A 21,644-nucleotide genomic window follows, 5' to 3' on the forward strand; every position below is an offset into this window, starting at 1 on the left:
TAAATTAAGTCCTGTGAATAGAGTACAAAGAAAGATGCAATATAAATGTTTGACTTTCTGGCCATAATTTCTCCAAGTGGTCTCACCCACTCTAGTTTAAGGAGCTGCTAAACTTTAGGCACCTAATCATAGAATTTATTTCCAGAAAAGAATTTGCCTCTAGAATATCCTGGAATACCCCATTTTCCCAGTTCATTATTCTTTGGCCCACTAGCCTACTGGGATAGGACTGCGGTCAAGGATTGCTCTTTGTTCTTCTCATTTTGAGCCCTTTGTTTCTTTATCACTGTTGCACGAATTGTTACAGGTTTTGTCTGGGCCAATGTTTTATTTCTCTTCCCTGAGGTGTTTAAAGGTCTGTTATGAGTCTCCAAATAATACAATTGCAGTCTTCGAATGAGAACTCATCCTGGTGTTTTATAACTTGGAACTGGTACACGTTTTCAAAAGTAAATTGTGTGGAGCTTTTCTGACACTCAATTTCATGAGCCAGTTGCTGATGAAAAGAAAGGGCATAAGGATGCTTTGTAAACTCTAAATCAGGGATTAGAAAAACATATGTTGTGGCTTCTTGTCATTTGTGTTTAGATGGAGAAGAGAGGACTGAAGAGCGCTCTGTATGGCTTCCTGTTGCCCTGGATGAATCATCTTGCATCATTTGTCCTCTTCTTAACTGACATCAAGGATAATGAGAGTCCTTAGTAGGTGTCCTGTTTTGACTCATTTTTGTATCTGAATACCAGAAAGCCTAGCACACAATAGGCATCAGTAAATGTTCACTGGATGAATGGATGAGGCAGTGAATCATAGGTTTTGGAAACCTTACTCTTCACTTTTTAAATTCCCCATTTATGAACCTCTCATTAGGCTAGGAATTAAAAGACCTGGTTTCTGGTTTTATGTAAACTGCTTACTGTCTTTAACATGAGACCCATAATACCTCACAAATTACTTTGAAGGCCCCAAAGAGTTCATAAATAATTTTAAATGTTTAAGTATCATATAATATAGCACAGAATTAAGTCCTGAGCAGTACACATAAGAAACTAAAGTCATCATTCCTGCCTTTTGACAGATGCTAGTCGAGTTGGGTATAGCAAAGCACATCACAAATGTATAGGGAGGTGGGATGAGATGTGTGGGATGATTCTGGGATGTTTGTTTTTTTCTGGAACATAGAAATGTATTAAAGAAGGGATTAGAGCCGGGTAACATCAAGGAATGGCATGTCTGTGAAGCATTTAAGTGGGAACGAACCTGTCTCCTGGAGCAGTGTTTTCCAAATTTGGCAATATATTAGAGGAAATGGGGAATCTTCTAAAAATATCATTGCATAGGCCACATCTCAAACCAATTATGTCAGAATCTGTGAGGATGAGCCTTGGGAATCAGTATTAAAAAAAAAATCTTCCCAGGTGATTCCAGTGTTCAGTCAGATTTGAGGATAAATGTTACAAAGCTGTGCTTCTCAAACTCTGATCACCCGGAGACTTTGTGAACATGCAGGATGTGATCCAGCAGGTGTGAGTTGGGACCTGGGATTCTGCATTCCTCCACCTCCCAGCTGATGCTTATGCTCCTAGAACAAGGACCACACTTTGAAGAGCTAGTTTCTAAAGTGTTTACAAATACATCACATGTCAGGTAGGAAAAGAAGGGACATGGAAACAGCATTTATTTAGTACCTGTGTGCCAGGAATCATGCTAGTATCTTTACATATATTATCTCATTTCATCTCAAAAACAGTCATGTTAGAATTTTATTACTCCCGTTTTCAAAATGAAGAGACTGAAGTTGAGTGGGTAAAACATTGTTTAAGGCTGGACAGCTAATTCATGCTGGAATCTCTATTCAAACAAAGGCGTATCTGACAGCAGCATGACCTCTGACCTTTCCAGAGGTCAATGGAAATTGTTGGAAACGTTTAAATGGTAAGCAGAAGCGTTGAGATCTGAAATGGTGGGCAGTGTCTTGTAGCAAACTCTTCATTGGATGACTTAGGGAAAGTACCCAGGTTGCCAAGTTTGATTTCACACTCTTGCCTCATGTAATATATCTAAGCAAGTCAGGAACATGGCATTGCGCATGCCTGTAGACTGGAGTTGTGCTCCAATTTTATGGTATCAAAGATACCCTGGAGAAGCTGGGGTAGAATGTAAAGAAATACTAACAGCAAAATAGTAGTGCTAGTGGAAGATGTCAAAACTCAAAAGTAAAACAGAAACATTAGGTTTTTCAATGACTGATATCAAAGGATTGTTGGTTCTGGAGGGAGAAAGTGTGTTTTTTGAAAGTATGTGACTCTTAACTCCTTGATTCCTTCAAATATTCTTCCAAATGAAAACATCCCTTAAAGAAAGAAAGCTCTATTTGTCTGGGTTTTTTCCCCCCCAGTTTTTACAATCGCTTTATCGGTTGGTTGATTGATAGATTGAAGTATAGTCAGGAAAAGTGATTTTTTTCCCTCTCCTTTCAGGAAGCTGAAGAATGAACTCTTAGAAGCAAAACGTAGAAGTGGGAAGACTCAACAAGAGACCAGCAGAGTCTGTGCTCACTGTCAGAGAAACCTGGGCTTAATATTCGACCGGGGAGACCCGTGTCAGGCCTGCTCTCTGAGGGTGTGCAGCCAGTGTCGGGTCTCAGGCCTGGACGGCAGCTGGAGGTGCACCATCTGTGCCAAAGTCGCGTGAGTTTCTTGCCTTTGCGTGGAAAGTCGGCTTTGATGACTGAGGGTTTGGAGTAGGGGAAAGCAAGACAGAAGAGTATTTAAACTATAGGGCTAGAGAGTAGAATTAAAAATATGGCCCAACCACAGGCTCAGCAATGCCTTGGCATGCCTCTGGGGTGTGTGTGTGTGTGTGTGTGTGTGTGTGAGAGAGAGAGAGAGACAGAGACAGAACCGTGTTTTTTATTTTAAAACACTATAAATACAATAAAATTGGAAGCCTCACAGAACGAGGCCTCTTTCTGCATTTGAAAACCACCCACAAGCTTTCTTAGAGCCCCACTTGGCTCCACGTGGCTTCTCAGAAGGCACAGACAATTGCCCTGTGACATTCTTAGACACTGGGGTGACTGGAAAGATGAGTATGAAATAGCTCCGCATGTCACCTGAGGGACAAAGCTAGAGTAGTTCCTGAATTTCCTCTAAACCTAGTCCTTGAGAAAAGGTGAAAAGAGAGCCTTCTCATTCTCCTCCATGTTCAGCCTGTCTTGGCCATGGGTTTCATCCTGCCCTCTAGGGTGCAAATCAAGAATCATTGTTTTCTAAGTTCAGTTAAACTAGAGTCCGAACATAATATGGTCCCTACTACTCCTGGGGCCTACCAAACTCCATCCTTTAGAGAAATCTCCCCCTGGACCAACTGGTATGTTTTCTCCCTCCCAAGATCATTCATCTCTTGTACTCTGGGAGGTACCTAATAATCTCACCTCAAGGCAACTCCATCCTCATCTCTTTCCTGTGGTTGAGGTGGGGGATGTTGGCATCATATCAGGTTTGCTTGGTTTGGTTTGGTTTATCTTTTCTCCTCACTAACTCATCTTCTTACATAGGAGCTAAGAGGCTATCTTTGGAGGAAAAGTGAATAATTTAGTAGTAAGAGTGAGTGATCTTCCATCTCTGACTTCTCTGAATGAGGACGACTGTGTTCTATTGAGGACTCCTATATTCAGTGATTGCATTATTTAACCAATGTTATTTTTCCTGTACTTTCTCATAAAATTGATCCTAAATCGAGCAGTTCATACTATGTTTCCACACTCGATTGAGATAAGCAGATCTAAAGAAATGAATTATTTAAGTTATTTTATTACCTTCTCTGGATACATTACTTTGATTTAATTAAGCGCCCATCTTTGATTCTTAGTCCCACGTAAATAAATTCCTTTTAATACTTGCTTTTTGTGATTGGCAAACATCCTTCGCCAGATCTGGGGGAATGAGTACTGATGGAATCACTGATACATGGGTTGCAGCATAGCCTTTGTTGATATTGGTATTCCTGGACGTCTTTCTATTTTTCCCATGAAATCAAAATATTTGGGTATTTCTCCTTATATATGTACAGAAAAAGTGTCAAGAATGCACTTTGCTTTCTGCTTAAAAGAAACACGAGACATCTGTGACTCAAGTAACACAAAAGTCGCTGTTTTAGACCCTGGACTCTTAGAAAGGTTGCCTCACTGTGGAGTAATGAGTTTCTCTAATTCTGCTTCCCTTAATTTCACATTTCAGAGTTGGATATAAAGGTTCTTCCAGTATAGTCAATTAATGAGTTACAGAGGAAATAATTAATGAACAGAATCTCCTCAATTATACTTTTACTTCTATACAATTTTGCAGGAGCATTTATCCCTCTCTGCTCTTGGGACCACTAGAAGACAAATCAAATTAACAAGAAGCAAAGAAATAGAAACAGGAGAACTTGGAAACAGACTAGCCTCCTTTTTTAAATTTTTTTTTATTTTATGAAAACCTATGCACATGGCTTTTTTTAAACTAGAGTTAAAAGGGCACAAATGATAAGCGTACAACACAGTTTCTTAATTTCAACGTCACTGATATTTTGGCAATATGACTCTGTGTGTGTGGGAGGGAGGGTCTGTCCTGTGAATTCTAAAGTGTTTAGCAGCATTCTTGGCCTCTACCCACCAGATGCCAGTAGCTCTCCTCCCCATATCAGTTGTGACAATGAAAAATTCCTCCAGACGTGGCCAAACGCGCCCTGAATAAAAGTCGCTTGTGGCTGGGTATCAGTGGTGTACAGCTTGGCAGATTATTACAATTTCTGTATAGCTATCACTCAGGTGAAAAAATAGGACATTACTAACACCCCAGAGGCCTTCCTTCTTCCTTCTCCCAATCTCTAGTCCTTTTTAATTCCCCAAATATAAACACTATCCTGCTAACACCATAGTTTAACTTTGACTTTTGTATACTTTATATATATATATATATATATATATATATATATGTATATATATTTGAATCATACACTGTATTTGTTGATACTATGGGTCAGCATTATTTTTGTCGCATATAGCAGTTGTCTGCTAATTTTTACTGTTTTATAATATTATAACTATATAAGGATTGATATACCATTCTATCGTTGATGGATATTTGGAATGTTTCCAGTTTTCACCTCTTAAGAATAATGTTTTTGTCAGTATTCTTGTGCATGTCTCTTGGTGCACATGCATATGTATTTCCTTTGGATATAGACATAGGAGTAAAATTGCTGGGTCATAGACTATGCCTCTATTCAGTTTCAGGAGATGATGTCAAATCGTTATCCTCTCACTAGCAATGCTTGAGAGTTGGTTACTTTTTATTTTTAGCAACACAATTGTTTTTGTTTTGTTTGTCCATTTTTACTATCTTCTTGGGTATATAGTGGATTAATTTGCATTTTTCTTTATTACTAATGAGAATGAGAATATTTTCATATGTTTATTAACCTTTTTTATGATGTGCTAGTTCAGGTCTCTTGCCTTTTTTTCTTTTTTTTTTTTTAATTGACGTGTAGTTCTTGCCTATTTTTCCATTAGATTGTTGGTCTTTTACTGTCTAGTGTGAAGAAGTTCTTTATATATGCAGCATACAAACCATGCTGTTTCCTTGTGTTGCAGATTTTTTCTCCCACCTTCTGCTTTGCCATTTCATTCTCTTGATGGTGCCACTGATGAACAAAAATCTTTAATTTTTAGTAGCTCTTATTTGTTCATCTTTTCTTGTGTGATTAGTGGGATTTTTTCTGTATCTAGTTTAAAAAAAAACTTTTCCTAAGTCCCAAGTGATGAAAATATTCCCCTAAGTGATCTTCTGTAACTATTATTGTTTCAACTTTTACCTTGAGACTTACAGTCTACTTGTAACTGATTTTTTGTGTATGCTGTGAGTTAGGGATTCATTTTTATTTTTGAATATGGATATCCACATGACCCAGCATTGAAACAACCATCATTTTTTTTCGCTGTGCTACTGTGTCACCTTCACAAATCAAGTATCATTTCTTTTCTTTTTTTGAATTTATGTATGTGTGTGTGTGTGTATATATATATATATATATATATTTATTAACGTATAGTCAGTTTACAATGTTGTGTCAATTTCTGGTTTGCAGCACAATACTTCAGCCATACATGAACATACATATATTCCTTTTCATATTCTTTTTCATTATAGGTTACTACAAGATATCGAATATAGTTCCCTGTCCTCTACAGTATGAATTTGTTGTTTATCTATCAAGTATCATTTCTGACCACTCTGCTATGTATCTAACATTGTGCCATTGCCACACTATTTTAATTATTGTAGCTTTATAGTAAAACTGTATCCAGTAAACATGCCACTTTGTTCTTTTTGTTCAGAATCCCCTAGCTATTATGGCATTTGATATTTTCATATAAATTTTAGAAGCAGCTGAACAATTTCCATGAAACAACCCCTACTGGCATTTTTATAGGGATTGCATTATATCTATAGATATATTTGGAGAGAACTGACATCTTTCAATATTTAGTCTCTCAATCCACAAACGCCATGTGCCCTTCACTTATTTGCCTTTAATTTCTCTCAATAATATTTTACAGTTTTCCTGGTATGGTCTTACACATTATTATATTTATTTCAAATATTTGATTTTTATCTTATTATAAATAGTATTTTTAAAAATTTTTTATTTTCTAATTGTTTGTTGTTGATATGTAGATATGCAGTTGATTGAGGTAGCCTAACCTTGTGTTCCATGGTCTTGTTAAATTCACTTATTAATTGCAACAGTTTCTGTAGAGCCTTTCAGATTTTATTTATGCACAATCATGTCATCTTTTCTAATACTTATATCTTTTTGCCATATTGCATCTTTGTTGCAGTTTTGATTTCTATCTTTTTATTTGTTTGTTTCTTTGATTTCAGTTTATTTGGGGAGGGTAATTAGGTTTGTTTATTTTTTTATTCATTTAATGGAAGTACTGGGGATTGAACCCAAGACCTCATGCATGCTAATCATGGGCTCTACCAATGAGCTATACCCTCCTCCCAAATTTAGTTTATTTTTCATTAACAATTTTTTAATTCAGATTTTTAAATAATTGATTTCTAGCCTTTGTTCTTTTCTAGCATAAACATTTAAGAAATTCCCTGTTTCCATTGCTTGTTATGTTTTTTCCTTAAAGTTCACTTTGTAACTAATATGGCTGCAACTGCTTTCCTTTGGTTAGTGTATGCTTAGTGAATCCTCTTTTTACCCTTTTAAGTTCAGCCTTTCTGTCTCCTTATGTTTAAGATGTCTCTTTTATAAGCAGCATATAATTGTGTGTGTGCGTGTGTTTTAAATCTTGCCTGACAGTTGTTGTCATCTAATTAGGATATTTACTCCATTTGCAGTAGTGAAGTTACTCACGTATTTTACTTAAAATCTTCCACCTTTTTAGTCACTCTCTCTCTGTCCCATCTATTCTGTTCTTTTTTCCTCTACTTACTTATCTTCATTTAGATTGTCTAAGTTACTCTATTTCTCTCCTCTATGTATACATTTTTATTATTTATCTAATAATTACTCTAGAGATTACAACATACATTCTTGACTTATTAAAATCTAATTTAAATCAGTCCTTTTGGTACTTCCAACACAATACCAGCATCTTAAAACCCTTCACTCCACTCCTAGTGCTATTTTTGAATATTTTAAAATATCTGTATATTTATATCTGTACACACATATACACACCTATCTCTTTGGACATATATAATGTCTGTCCATTCAGGCAGCTGTAGTAGACTCCTATGGACTGGGTGCCTTAGAAACAACAGAAATTCTATCTCACGGTTCTGGAAACTGGGAAGTCCAAGATCAGGGTTCTGACAGATTTGCTGTCTGGTTGGGGCCTGCTTCCTGTTTCTTAGACAGCTATCTTCTTGCTGTGTCCTCAAATGGTGGAAGGAATGGAAGAAACAAGTAAACTCTCTAGGGGTCTCTTCTATAGGGGAGTAATCACTTCCCAAAGGCTCCACCTCCAAATACCGTCACATCAGGGATTATGTTTCCACATGAATTATGGGAGAGATGCAGACATTCAGTCTATAACATACTTAATCCCAAGATATTATTATTGTTATTTTATAGTCAGTATTTACTTAGATTTACCACATAGTTAAGCTTTCTGTTGCTTTATATTTGTTATTTTTTTTTTCATTTTTCCATTTTATTAGGTAGAATTGTTATAATTTGACTGCACATATACAATATATTGCATATAAATACATATACACTCTGTTGCTTTGTATTCTTTATTATTCCTATGTTTCTATTCCTTTTGCCAAAAGGGTACCCTTTTGTGTTTAGTGTGGTTCTTCTAGTAATAAATACTCTTAATTTTTGTTTTTCTTAGCATGGCTTAATTTCACTCCTAATTCTAAACATGTTTTTGCTGATTTATTGAATTCTAAGTTAGAAGTTATTAACGTTCAGTAATTTGAAGATATTATTCCGTTGGCTTCTGGTTTTCAGTGTTTCAGTTAAAGAAATCAGATGTCAATATATTGTTTCTCTGAAGGTAATTATATTTTTCTTTGACTGCTTTTAATATTTTCCCCTTTTCTGTTGGATTTTCAACACTTACTATAACATACCTAGGTCTGATTTTCTTTGTGTTTATCCATCTTGGGGTTTCTAGAGTGTCTTTTGTCATATTTGAAAATTTCTTGGATAAGATCTCTTTATGTACTGGTTTTCCCCACTCTCTCTCTCTCTCCTCTACTTCAGATACTCCAAATATGTATCTTAGTTCTAGTCAACATCTTTCGTATATCTCTTATAAACCTTTCTATATTTTCTATCGTTTTGTGTCTCTAAATTTTGTTACATTTAAATTAAATTTTGTGTAATTTTGTCTGACCTGTCTTTCAATTCACTAATCTTGTCTTTGGCTATGTCTAATTTGTTGTTGAATAACAAATTTAATCTGAATCTAATTCATAGAATCAGTTGTATTTTCTAATTTTAGAATTTTTATTTTTTTGTGTTGCATTTCTCTCTGCTGACATTCTCACTCTTGTAATTTCTTGAATAAGTTATTTGCAAGTATTTTAAAGCCTATAAATTATAGCTTCATTATCTGCCTCCCACATGAGACTGATTCTATTTGTTGTTTTGTTTTGCTCATATCTTGTTTTCTTATCAACCTGATAATATTTGATTGATGGACAAAATATGGTCGACCCTTGAACAATATGGGGTTTAAGGTACCAACCTCCCTCCCATGCAGTCAAAAATCTAAGTATAACTTTACACTTGGCCCTCTGTATCTGCAGATTAATATCCATGGATTTAATCAGCCATAGATTGTGTAGTACTGCGGTATGTATTTACTGAAAAAAAAAATCCATGTATAAGCAAACCTGTACAGTTTAAACCCATGTTGTTCAAGGGTCAACTGTATTTGAAAAATTATAAATGTAGTGAGACTCTGTATAATAATATGTATCAATTGAGGATATACTTTTTTCTAGCAGAGAAATAGGATAGGGCCTTTGAATATTCAAGATTACCTTAATCAAATCAGGATTTGAGCATATCACTAATTACCAGAGAAATGCAAATAAAAACTACAATGAGGTACCACCTCACACAAGTCAGAATGGCCATCATTCAAAAGTCCACAAATGATAAATGCTGGAGAGGGTGTGGAGAAAAGGGAACCCTCCTACACTGTTGATGGGAATGTAGTTTGGTGCAGCCTTTATGGAAACAGTGTGGAGATTCCTCAAAAAACTAAAAACAGACTTACCATAGGATCCAGCAATCCCGTTCCTAGGCATATATCTGAAAGGAACTCTAATTCGGAAAGATACATGCACCCCAATGTTCATAGCAGCACTAGTTACAGTAGCCAAGACTTGGAAACAACAAAATGTCCATCGACAGATGAGCGGATAAAGAAGCTATGGTGTGTGTATATATATATATATATATATATATACACAATGCAATATTACTTAGCCATAAAAAAGAATGAAATAACATCATTTGCAGCAATATGGATGTATCTAGAGATTATCATACTAAGTGAAGCAAGTCAGGCAAAGAAAGAGAAATACCATATATCACTTATATGTGGAATCTGAAAAAAAAATGACACAAATGAACTTATTTATAAAACAGAAACAGACTCACAGACAGAAAATAAACTTATGGTTCCCAAAAGGGAAAGAGAAGGGGGAGGGGTAAATTAGAAGAATGAGATTAAAAGATACACACCACTATATATAAAATAGATAAATAGCAAGGACCAACTATATAGCACAGGGAACTCTATTCAATAGCATATAATGACCTGTAATGAAAAAGAATGTGTATACACACACACACACACACACACACACACACACACACACACACACACACACACACACACACACGTGACTGAATCACTATGCTGTACACCGGAAACTAGCACAACATTGTAAATCAACTATACTTCAATTAAAAAAAATTTAAAAAGTCAGAGTTGGAGCTAATTTGAGAATTGGAGCCTTAATCCTTGAGAGAGCTGATCTGTTTTTGGATCACATTTACTCCTAGGGGATAGTCCCACACAGTCTCAAAATATACCTATTAAATAAGAGAGGTGATTGATTTTATATATTATAAAGTGAAACTAAGAACACTTAGAGGTTAGCATGTGTGTTAGTCGAGTTGGATTCAGTAAGTATCAAAGTTTGTCTGTGTGTTTCTCCACCCAGCTCTTTTCCCTCCAGATCCTGCTAAGGTGAGGTTTGCCATTTCAGGGCAATGAAGAAGGAAGTGGAATTTTAACAAATGACTGACCTTCCACTTACAGAGTCTGAAGACTCATAAGGAATTTCTTAATAACTATTTCTCCACTTCCTATACAGTATCATTTTATTTGATCCCTAGTATTTAATCATTTCCATTTTTTATTCCTTTGATGTTTATTTACCCTCTTCTCTACAGTCTGGACCCTTATTTGCTCAGACAGCAGTAACTAGGGACTGTGACTCATGGGCCTGTCAGTCAGGAATTGCCTCGAGCTTCTGTATGGGAAGAGGAGTTTAGTCCTTAATTTCTAAATGCCAGTTGTAATTAATGAAGCATACTTTTCAGTACACAACCCCAGGGGCTTGTGTATTCATGCATTGCTAATTGAAAGTTTTGCCATCAGCTCGTCTGCTAGTCAGTATGGATGGTAACAGCAGGTCTAATTCATGCAGAATTAGCAGCCCTGGTCAGATCAACATTAGGTCATATATATAGAGAGAGACTTTTAATGTGTTAGCTCACTGGAATCTGAAAGTTGTTTGTTATGGAAGTTAGCCTACCCAAACTAGCATAACCCCTTCCTTTTGTTTTTTTCCCCTTAATATTTGTATGCTGTATATTTACTTATTTATCTCATTTATTATCTTTCTTCCTCCACTAGGATATGAGCTTCAGAGCCATGTGGGCAGGGTTTTTTTTTAATCTATAATGTTCAATAAAGTAGGTCTAGTGCCTAAAGAATGCCTATAGTAGGTATGCAGTGAACATTTGTTAACTGATTAGATGAATGGATTAATAAAGAAATGAATGGATAAATTGATGAATGAATAGATGGCAGAGTCCTGCTTTTAAAGCATTTCAGGCTTAAGCAAGTTAGGGAACAATTGTGATTTTCTTCTGTCAGGAGCATGGGATTAATACACACACACACACACACACACACACTCACACACACACACTCACACACACTCGCCATGCCAAATACATTTGTCCTCTGAACAGAATAAATTTCCAGCTGTCACAGAAAGAACAATAAGACAAGTCATTGTCAGAAGGGTATAAGAAAGTTGAAAGTTCTATGTCTTCCTTAGATGCTAATGCTCAGTACAGAACTTCTGAATCACTTGTACTTCTTTTATTGGTGAAACAATGACTTAATAAACCCAACCATCCACTTATCCAACTGATCTGTCCTTTGACCTATCCATCCATCCTTCCTACAACATTTCTTGATAGCCTGTTGGTATGCTAGGAGATAAAGATACAAAGATGAATAAAATATGGACTGCCCTCAATGGTTTCATAGTCTAAGGAAGAAGATGAGTTTGTTATATTATTGTCTCATCAGTAGAGTAAATTCTGATTCATGCATTAAAATGTTCTGAGGAAGAAACAGAACTCTCAGTGTGATTCTTCCACCTCCTTGGCAAAAGCAACTTACATCTTCTGTGACAGCTGGAAATTTACATGATGAGTGTTTAATTTGATATAAACAGAATTCCTCCTCATTTTTAAAGCTGGAAACAGAGGCCATTATTTTCCAATGTTCCAGCTGCTAGTCTGTGTGATCTCAGAGAGTATCTGTCAGTGTTGGAAGTATCCTGTTTGCTATTCATGGAGTGATTTTCGAAAAGGAAGCATGAATGATGTTTCATTGGCAGTGAACGCCCTTTGTTTGTCATAGGAGAATGCTGCAGCGCCAGTGGGCTGTCTCCATGTTCAATAGACCATAAAATTGAAATTCCCACCCTGACCTCTGAGAGATGAGATGAGTCAGAAAGTGACTCATTCTCTAATCAGTTGGAAGCACAACCTTTATTGTCATTTACCTTGGATTGGGTAAAAGTAAAGAGATTTTATTGCTGTTACTGAAAACGATTACAGCAAGGACAGATAGAAGGAAGCTACCTGTCACAGTGGGCTGAGCAGTCCTTGAGATTTTCTCCAGCCCCTTCTGATTCTAACAAGTTGGTTGCTGTTGGTCTAGTCATAAAACTCACTCTATAGAAACAGAATAAAAGGGACCCTGACGCAGCCATTTAATTCATTTTGTTATCTTAATGAGACCTACCGAATTCCACATGATTATGTTAGCTGACGCAGTTGCCATCCAACACCAAGACAGTCATAATGATCATTTTTCCTAATAAACAACCCAGTTGGACTCACAGAGACCTAAAAGGTAAAAGCAACATGACAGGAAACTGAAAAATGAAATACTTCTAATACGGTGTTGATGAGCTGATCTTATTTATATTCATGCCATGGGGTGACTTTTCATGCTGCTGTATGTCCTTGTGAAAGTCTTCCTCTTTTTAAAGGAGGAGCCTGATGTTTTTGTTTTTGATGAATTGGTAGTGATTATTGAAATAGATTAAAATAACTGAAATAGGTGAAATATGAGCCTCTGTCAGTAACTTGAAAGAAGCTAGTACCAATGGTTGGAACATACACAGAGAGACTGCAGGAGAGAAGGTATAGTCCTTTGTTACAAGAAAGAGAAACACAGCCCCTGACATCTGGAAACTGGTCTGACATTTACATGGGGGCCTTGATGTTGTTAGCAGCGGACCTGGCACTCACAGGTAGGCATTGATCTTCTTCCGTTGGATGTAAACAACCTCAGAGCACCAGCATTCCGTAAGATCACTCTGAAACCATGATGAAGTAAGACAAAATAAAAAAACCTCATAATCTTGCCTAAGGATAGACCAAAACAAGGTGAATGTTCAAGTCACAAATTTACCAAACATCCCCCTTTCTTGGCTAACATGAATGACCTGATACTTGCTTACCAATTACAGCTTTAGCCTTATTCTAGTCTGTGCTTCTTCTAGATAACACTTAAGATACCAATCATAGCATTGTCTCCACTTCCTGATATCAACTCACCTAGAGCAGATCTCTGCTCCCTTGAACTCTCCCCAAAATTACCTAACATGACCCCAAGTCCTATATGAAGTCCTTTTGAACACTTTCTTACTGAGACTTTCCATGGTTCTTCATGGCACATGTTTTTCTTCAGTGCAACAAACAAAAATCTGAACTTGTTCAACCAGAAGTGTGATCTTGGCAATCTTTTGGTCTGGTGGGTATTGGCAGTTGCCACATAGTCATTTCAAAATTACTCTCAGTTTAGCAAATTTCAATAATCTAACTACAAGGGAAAGATTCACATCAGAGTATTCCCACACTGACCCACAGACTTTTGGAGGGATAAGATGTTGTTTTGAGTGCCTTGACATGCTATTTTTATCACTTATTAATCATATCCAGGAACACCCCCCTTTTTAGAATGCTTTGTTTACTGGGGTATAATATCTTAATGCCCACATAGACTAGAGGGATTGTTTTAATGTGAAAATAGCGTATGTATCAAAATATTCGAGGAGGGAGGGTATGGCTCAGTGGTAGAGAGCATGCCTAGCATGCATGAGGTCCTGGGTTCATTCCCCAGTACCTCCATTAAATAACAAATAAACATAATTACCTCCCCGCAAACAAACAAAAAAAGACACTCTACATGTACAACTTAAACCATAATAAGGAGTATCTGTGTATTCATCACCCAGTTTAAGAATGAGAACATTCTTGTTTTGCCTTGTCATTCCCTTGCTTTGCTTTATGATTTTACTGCACTTGGATGTGTCCCTAAGTAATATATTTTCTAATTTTTCATTTTGGAATTCTGTAGAAATGGAAATCATACCGTATGTATTCTTTGTGACATTTTTAAACTCAATGTATTTTTTGTGTAATCTGTCTACGTTTATGTGAATACCATTCCATTCATCTTCACTGTTGTCCTACATCTATTTTCTTGTTGATGGAGATTTATATTGTTTTAGTTTATAATGTTACAAAAAATACAGTGATAATATCTTTTTATGTGGCCAAACAAACATGTACAAGAGTTTGTAAAAGTGAGGGTTATGACCCATTGGTAGGTCTTGACCAGCATTTTTTTTTTAAAAAAGAAGGAAACAGAATAGAAAATGTCAGTATATATATATATATACTTATATGTGTGTGTATGTTATTATTTATATGTATGTGCCTCTATTTTCTGGATTATGATATAAAATTTTTTCTTTCCAATTCCCTCTTCCCCCACTTCTGATAATCACAAACCTGATCTCTTTTTCTGAGTTTGTTGTTTTGAAGTATAATTGCCCTGCAATACTGTGTTGGTTTCCTGGTGCACAACATAAGTCTAGTTACCATCTGTCCCCATACAGAGGTATTACATTATTATTGACTGTATTCCCCATGCTGTACATTTCATCCCCTTGACTCATTTATTTTGTGCCTGGGAGTTTGTACCTCTTAATCTCTCTCACTTATTTCACTCATTCCCTTACCCTCCGCCCCTCTGGCAACCAGCTGTATTTCTTACTGTAACCTCTGCCAAAAATGTTTGAGAAGACTCCTGTAGGAAGTGTACCTGGGAATGAAACTGTAAGGCAAATGGTGTGAGCATTTTCAGCTTTATAAGGTAATATTACATTGTTTTTTTTTTAAATAATCGTACCAATTTAAATTCCACCAACATTGTATAAAATTTGCCTTTGCTAAACAATCTTACCAACACTTGGCATCAGGAAAAGTTTTCATTGTTGTCCAACTGGTAGGTATAAATGGGTATCTTACTATGATTTTAATTTGAATTTTTTGGATTACTAACGAGGTTGAGTAACTTTTCATAGGTTTATTGGCCGTTTGGGGTTCCTTTTCTGTGATTTGACTATTTATGTATTGCCCAATTTTCTGTTAGGCTTTTAGTCTCTTCTTTACTGATTTGAAGGTATTTTTTATGACCCCTTTCATCTCAAAGTCTATTTTGTCAGCTATTTGTACAATATCAAGTTTCTGTTGGTTAATATTTACATGGTATATATGTTTTTTTACTATTTGCCTTTCAACCTTTCCATGTCTATATGCTTAAAATGAAATTTTTCTATATAGCATATATGCTATTTTAAATAGGTTATATGTACTTAAATATTTGCTATACATATATGCTCTCTACATAATATGTGTTCCATATACATAAACATACTATGTGTATGTGCTATGTATAATTTTTAAAGTTTAATCTGACAATGTTTTTTCTTAAACTGTAGAGTTCAGTCTGCTTATATTCATTGTAATTACTGTAATATTTACTTTTGTATTGTGATTACTATAATATTTGCTTTTATTATCTATAGATTGATCAAAGTACTATATTTGTCTCCATTTTTTCCTTTCTACTAGTGCAAATATTATGAGTTTTTATTTTGAGTGGTTACTCTAGAAATTACAACATTCATATTTAATTTGATAAATCATTAGTTTTACCCTTCTTCTAATCGGTAAAAGGAACTTGAATTCTTAAACTCCAGATATCTTCATCCTTGCTTGTATATACTTTTTGTCCTATTTTTTAGACATATCTTCTTTTCAGTTCAACAATTTAGATATTATAATTTTTGTTTATACATCAACATTTGTTTGGATTTATCCACATGTTTTACCAATTTCATTTTTCACCCTTCCTTTTTATGTCTCAGGTCTACTTTACCTCCTCTTGAAGTACAGGCTTTAGAAGCTCCTTTAGTGAAGCTCTATTAATAGTAAATTAACTCATTTTTTATTTTACTGAAAATTTTTTTATTTCACCCTTTTTCCTAAACAGTGGTTTCTCTGCATATACAGTTCTAGATTGATAGTTATTTTCTCTCAGGACTTTGAATATAGCATTTCACTGGCTTCTGGATTTCATTATTTCTATTGAAAGTCAGCTGTCATTCTAAGCATCATTCCTTTGTATTGTAATCTGGTTTTTTTCCCCCTCTGTAGCTACATTTAAGATGTTCTTTTTATCTGTAGTGTTCTGCAGTTTCACCTTAAGGTGTCTTAGGATTTCTTTTTACTTTTCCTGTTGGAAAGGAAGAAAGGATTAAATATATACCATCATCTTCACAAAGCCAGGGTCACTGTTTGTCTTATTCACGTCTGTACTCTTAACCTTAGCACAGGGCTTAACACTTATAGGAAGGCAATAAATATATGATGTGTAATGAATAAATTTATAAATAATTCTAATTGGTTTCTTTATGAATAATAGGGAAACTCATCTTATTTCAGCATATCTAATAAGCATATCTTATCTCATATCTCCAGTAGTTAATAGAAGATAAAGGAGGAAAATCAATCTTTTGGTCACTAGTCTTCTTTTTTAGAGTAAGATTGCCTGTTTTCCCCCTATAAATTTGAGGAGAACTTGACTACATTTAAATAAGCTTCAAGTAAAAGTTTGAAGTCCCAGGAGTTTAATGTTAAAGGAAATTAGGGCCTAGCAAATTCTGAATACTGGGTACTTAATTTCAGTCAAACTCATTCTTCACTGTATGACCTTGTCTTTCTGAACTATTAGATTGATGTGGCAGAGAGGGATATAAACTTCATAGTGCGTGTCATGTTTCTTTTCTTTCCTCTTTCACCCCTCTTTTATTCCTATCACTCTACCCCAAACACAGAGATGCGCGCGTGTGCGCACACACACACAATCACAGCCCATCATATTACCTGTTATTCCTCGGCTTCTGTAGGTTTTCACCCTTATTGAAAGCCTTGTCATAGCTGGCAGCTACAAGTTCTCTTCAGACAATTTTGCCACATGTAAAGTGTACAAGCTTTCGGTACAAATCCTGTTTTTGCCATAATACTTTTATAACTTTGGGCAAGTAATTTAACCCATGTGAGCTTTGATTTCCCCATCTACAAATTGAGACTAGTGTGGCTACTTTATGGCTTACAGTGAGGCTTACAGATGTCATGTGTAAGTGCCTAGCACGTGACTTGGTGCATGATACACACTCACTAGGTATTAGTTCCCTGGTCTTCTGCTAAGCCTTCCGTCTACCTCCAAGACCTGAGATGATGGCAAAGGCATAATCCCAAGAGACTGTTGTAAAATGACAAATGTACATTATCCGAGTCAAGCAAATATGAGGATTATAGTTATTGTTCATACAAGAGCAGTAAGAGGTAATGACTAGCAGTTCTGGGAAGATCTTATTTGTGTTAGGTGTTGGCAACTTTAGGCATGTATGGTGAAGATGATACAGAGGCCCATTTCCTGGGGCATGTGGACCTGGTGTGTCCCACTTCCCCCTGTCACACCTGAAACTGCTGTCACTGTGCTGTCCACCTCACCTTATATCCCAAGAACATACCAGAAAGAAAAAAAAAAAAGGAGCTAAGACTTTGACATGCCACTATTGGGTGGCTTTCAATCACTGATCTATAGTATTCCCCTTGTTCTTGTTTCGTTTTGTGTAAATTCTTTGCCTTATTATGGAGGTTGGCGAACTTTTAAAAAATAAAATGCCAGACAGTAAATGTGTCAGACTTTGTGTGCCCTGTGGTCTCTGCCACAAATACTCAAATTTGCAGTCATAGAAAAGCAGCCAGAGACAATACATAAACAAACGCGCGTGGCTGTGTTCCAATAAAACTTTATTAACAGACACTGAATTTGGAATATAATTCATATAATTTTCACGTGTCATGAAATATCCTGCTTTAGACTTTTCCCAACCATTTAAAAGTGTAAAACCCATCCCTAGCTTGTAGGCCAGGCAAAACAGGTAGTGGGGCGAATTTGGCCCCCAAGCCATAGTTTGCCTACCTCTGCCCTCTTGTTCCTCTGAATTTTCTGTATTTATCTTCTTACAACTTGCACCAGCCATTTCTTGAGCTGAATATTCAAAGAAATCGGTTTTTGTGTTGGATTATTGTTTCTATTGCCACCATAACAAATTGCCACAATTTAGCAGCTTAAAACAACATCAATATATGATCTGACAGTTCCGGAGCTCAGAAGTCTAGGTTGGCTTGGCTGGTGTCTCTACTCAAGGTTCACTAGGCTGAAATCAAGGTGTTGGTCAGCTGAGCTCATATCAGGAGGCTCTGGGAAGATTCCACTTCCCAGCTCGTTTTGGTGGGCAGATTCTGAGTCTTTGCAGGAAAGAGGTTTCTGTTTCCCTGTTGCCTCTTAGCTGAGAGCCAGCCTTTGCTTCTCTCTCTCTGGTCCTTGCACGTGGACCTCTGCATCTCAGAGCCCTCTTCTCACGTTTGGAATCTCTCTCACTTCCCATTCTGCAGCATCGCAGTATTCGACTTCCTCTTTTTCTTCCTCTGTTTTTAAGGATTCACTGATTACTATGGGGCCACCCAGATAATCCAGGACAATCTCCCTATTTTAAGGTCAGCTGATAAGTCATTTCATTTCCCTCTGCAAAGTTCAATCACAGCAGTACCTAGATTAGCATTTGATTGAATAAATTAAGGGACAGGAAGGCAACATCTTAAGAATTTATAAGTCTATAGATCACTTGAGATGTATCCAGAAATAACGCATCCCAGTATTTAGTTCTTGGTATATTTTATATAGTAATGGAGCGAATCTAATATTCTTTGCTTCTCAGTAGGTGATCTAGCCACTTGAGAGTAAATCTGGAGTGGAACTGTGTTTCATACATAACTTACCTTTGTTAGGAAGCAGCAGAAGTAGTTCAGAAGTACTGTGTTTCAGGGTGGTTGCTGCACAGAACAAGTTGACATATTTTTCTGGAGTGATTTTTGTATGTTTAAGATACAATTGTTAATTTCTAAGTCCAATCAGTTACTGAATCACATGGATATAATACTCTAGGGCTAGAAATCGCTAATGGGCTCTCAGCTGCTTGTCTTCAGCCACCATGTCAGACTCGTCACCCATCTTGCTGGTTCACATCCTCAGTGGTCCAAATACTTTTATCTTTCTTTTTACTCCTTACCCCCACGATACCCAAATACTCATCTTCATCATTTCCTATCCTGCCTGCTGCAATAACTTCCTAATCGGTCTGCCTGCTTCTGGTTTTCTCCTCTTCATAATGCTCCAGAGATTATATGATCCATCCTGAAGTTTAGAAAAACTGCCAGAGTTCCTCATTGCCTCCTAAATAGCATTCCATCTCCTCAGCCTGACATTCAAAGATTTCTATTATGTGACCTAATCCTACATTTCAACCTCATTTTCCATTATAATCCTGCATTGAGGTGTTGGGACAGTAGTAGGCGAACATGGGCCATATTCTGAGAATGGAAAATAGGCCTATGTGACAAGGGTGAAGGTTTGTGTAACCATTGCAGATGGCTATGATTGTTGAAAGGTCCTTCTTGCCCACCTTCAACGTTCAATTGATTGTGAAACGCAGACAGGCCTTTCCACCACCTACATTTTTAATTTATCTCCTCCTTTCTCTTAGCTTGCCATTGCCCTAGCCTGGGTCTTGTCATCTCTCTCCTGGACTGTTGCCATGGCCAGTCTGTCTCCTTGTCCCAGTCTCTCTTTACTCTAACCCAGTCATCATGGTACATCAAGGTGTCATTCTAAAACAGAGTCATGGACCCTTGATAATGCACAACCTTCATTTGTTCTCCATTGTTTCCAGTGAGGATTATTGACCCACTGATGCAATGGTTAAGAACTTGAGCTGTAGGCCAGACTGCTTGGGATGGAATCCTGGCTCTATGTGTGAGACATGTCATTTTATTGCTCTAAGTCTCAGTTTCCTGATCTATAAAATGGAGATAATAATGTTTACACAGGGTTGTTATGTGGGTAAAAATATATTAGGTATGAAGAGCAATTAGCAAGTACCTAGTACATAGTACGTATTCAACTAATAGTGGCCATGATAATCACTATAAAATATTCCAAAGATTGAGATGGATTCTATAAATAATTGGCAATTTTTTACTTAATTAGGGATTTTTGAGAGCTTATTATTTGGCTAAATAATTGAATTTCAATGCTCTCCTCTTTTCCCTTGAGTAGGCAGCTAAGGATTGTAACTGGTGAATGGTTTTTTGAAGAAAAGGCAAAGCGTTTCAAGCAAGTCAATGTTCTGGGCACCGATGTTGTACGACAGTCCATCTTAAGAAGAAGTCCAGGTAACTAAAGCAAAACTGTTCTAATCTTCACTTTGGTGGGCTAGATAACTTCCCTCTGTTATGTAGCAAATGAGCACAGTTAAATTTCCCGATTCCCTTAGGTCATTTCAAAACTCGGTAGCATGAGTTTCAGAGGAGGCGTTTATCTTCATCACAGACAGTTCCTTTCCTGAATGTACTTCCAGTATTTTACTAAACATTTAAGAAAGTGGTATAAGACAGATGAATTACATGATTCACACTGTGAAAGCAATCCTTGATTTTTCAACAGGATGTATTTCAGATTTCATTTAAATGTTACTTTGTCTAATCCAGTGATTCTCAACCAAGGGGTGATATTGTGTACTGCACCCCACTCCTCTCAAGCTAGGGGAGCATTTAGAAATTTAGGGGGCATTTCTGGTTGTCCCAATAACTGGGCGTGGGGGGGTGGAATTAATGGCATTTAATGATGGCCAATGGTCTTAAATGCACAGGACAGTTTCACTCAATGAAGAATTATACTGTCACCAAATGCAAATAATACCCCACCTTGAGAATGCTATATTTTGCAGCCAGACTACAATTTAATTGGTTAAATATTGAATGAAACTTGTGTTTAGGATCGTATTTCTCATATATGCCGTTGTAAAGGTGGAGCAGGCATCTTTTGGTCTGTTCCTAGGGCATCTCATCTTTCACATACTGAGGACAAATGCCCTTATTTTTAAATCTGGCGGATAGAGCTGGGAGGCTTGGAACTGACTCCAGGGCCTGCACTTCTGGATGTCGCACCAGCAAGGAAGGACTTTCCCAGATGGGTAGCATCAGATCTGATGCCACAGAGGGACAGTGGGGTGGAGTTAGAATTAAGCAGTTCACTGTGG

The 21,644-nt window shown here is 36.7% G+C and overlaps 1 protein-coding gene across 1 annotated transcript in view; it reads left to right on the forward strand.

Annotated features, from left to right (window-relative positions):
* SYTL5 (synaptotagmin like 5) overlaps positions 1–21,644 on the forward strand; it is a 215,396-nt gene that overhangs the window by 148,544 nt on the left and 45,208 nt on the right. Inside the window, exons 3-4 of the mRNA XM_072956676.1 lie at positions 2,478–2,687; positions 20,663–20,778. Of these exons, the coding sequence (XP_072812777.1) occupies positions 2,478–2,687; positions 20,663–20,778 (326 nt within the window). The remainder of the gene's footprint in view (positions 1–2,477; positions 2,688–20,662; positions 20,779–21,644) is intronic.

Source organism: Vicugna pacos, chromosome X (genome assembly GCF_048564905.1).
Source record: "Vicugna pacos chromosome X, VicPac4, whole genome shotgun sequence".
NCBI lineage: Eukaryota > Metazoa > Chordata > Mammalia > Artiodactyla > Camelidae > Vicugna > Vicugna pacos.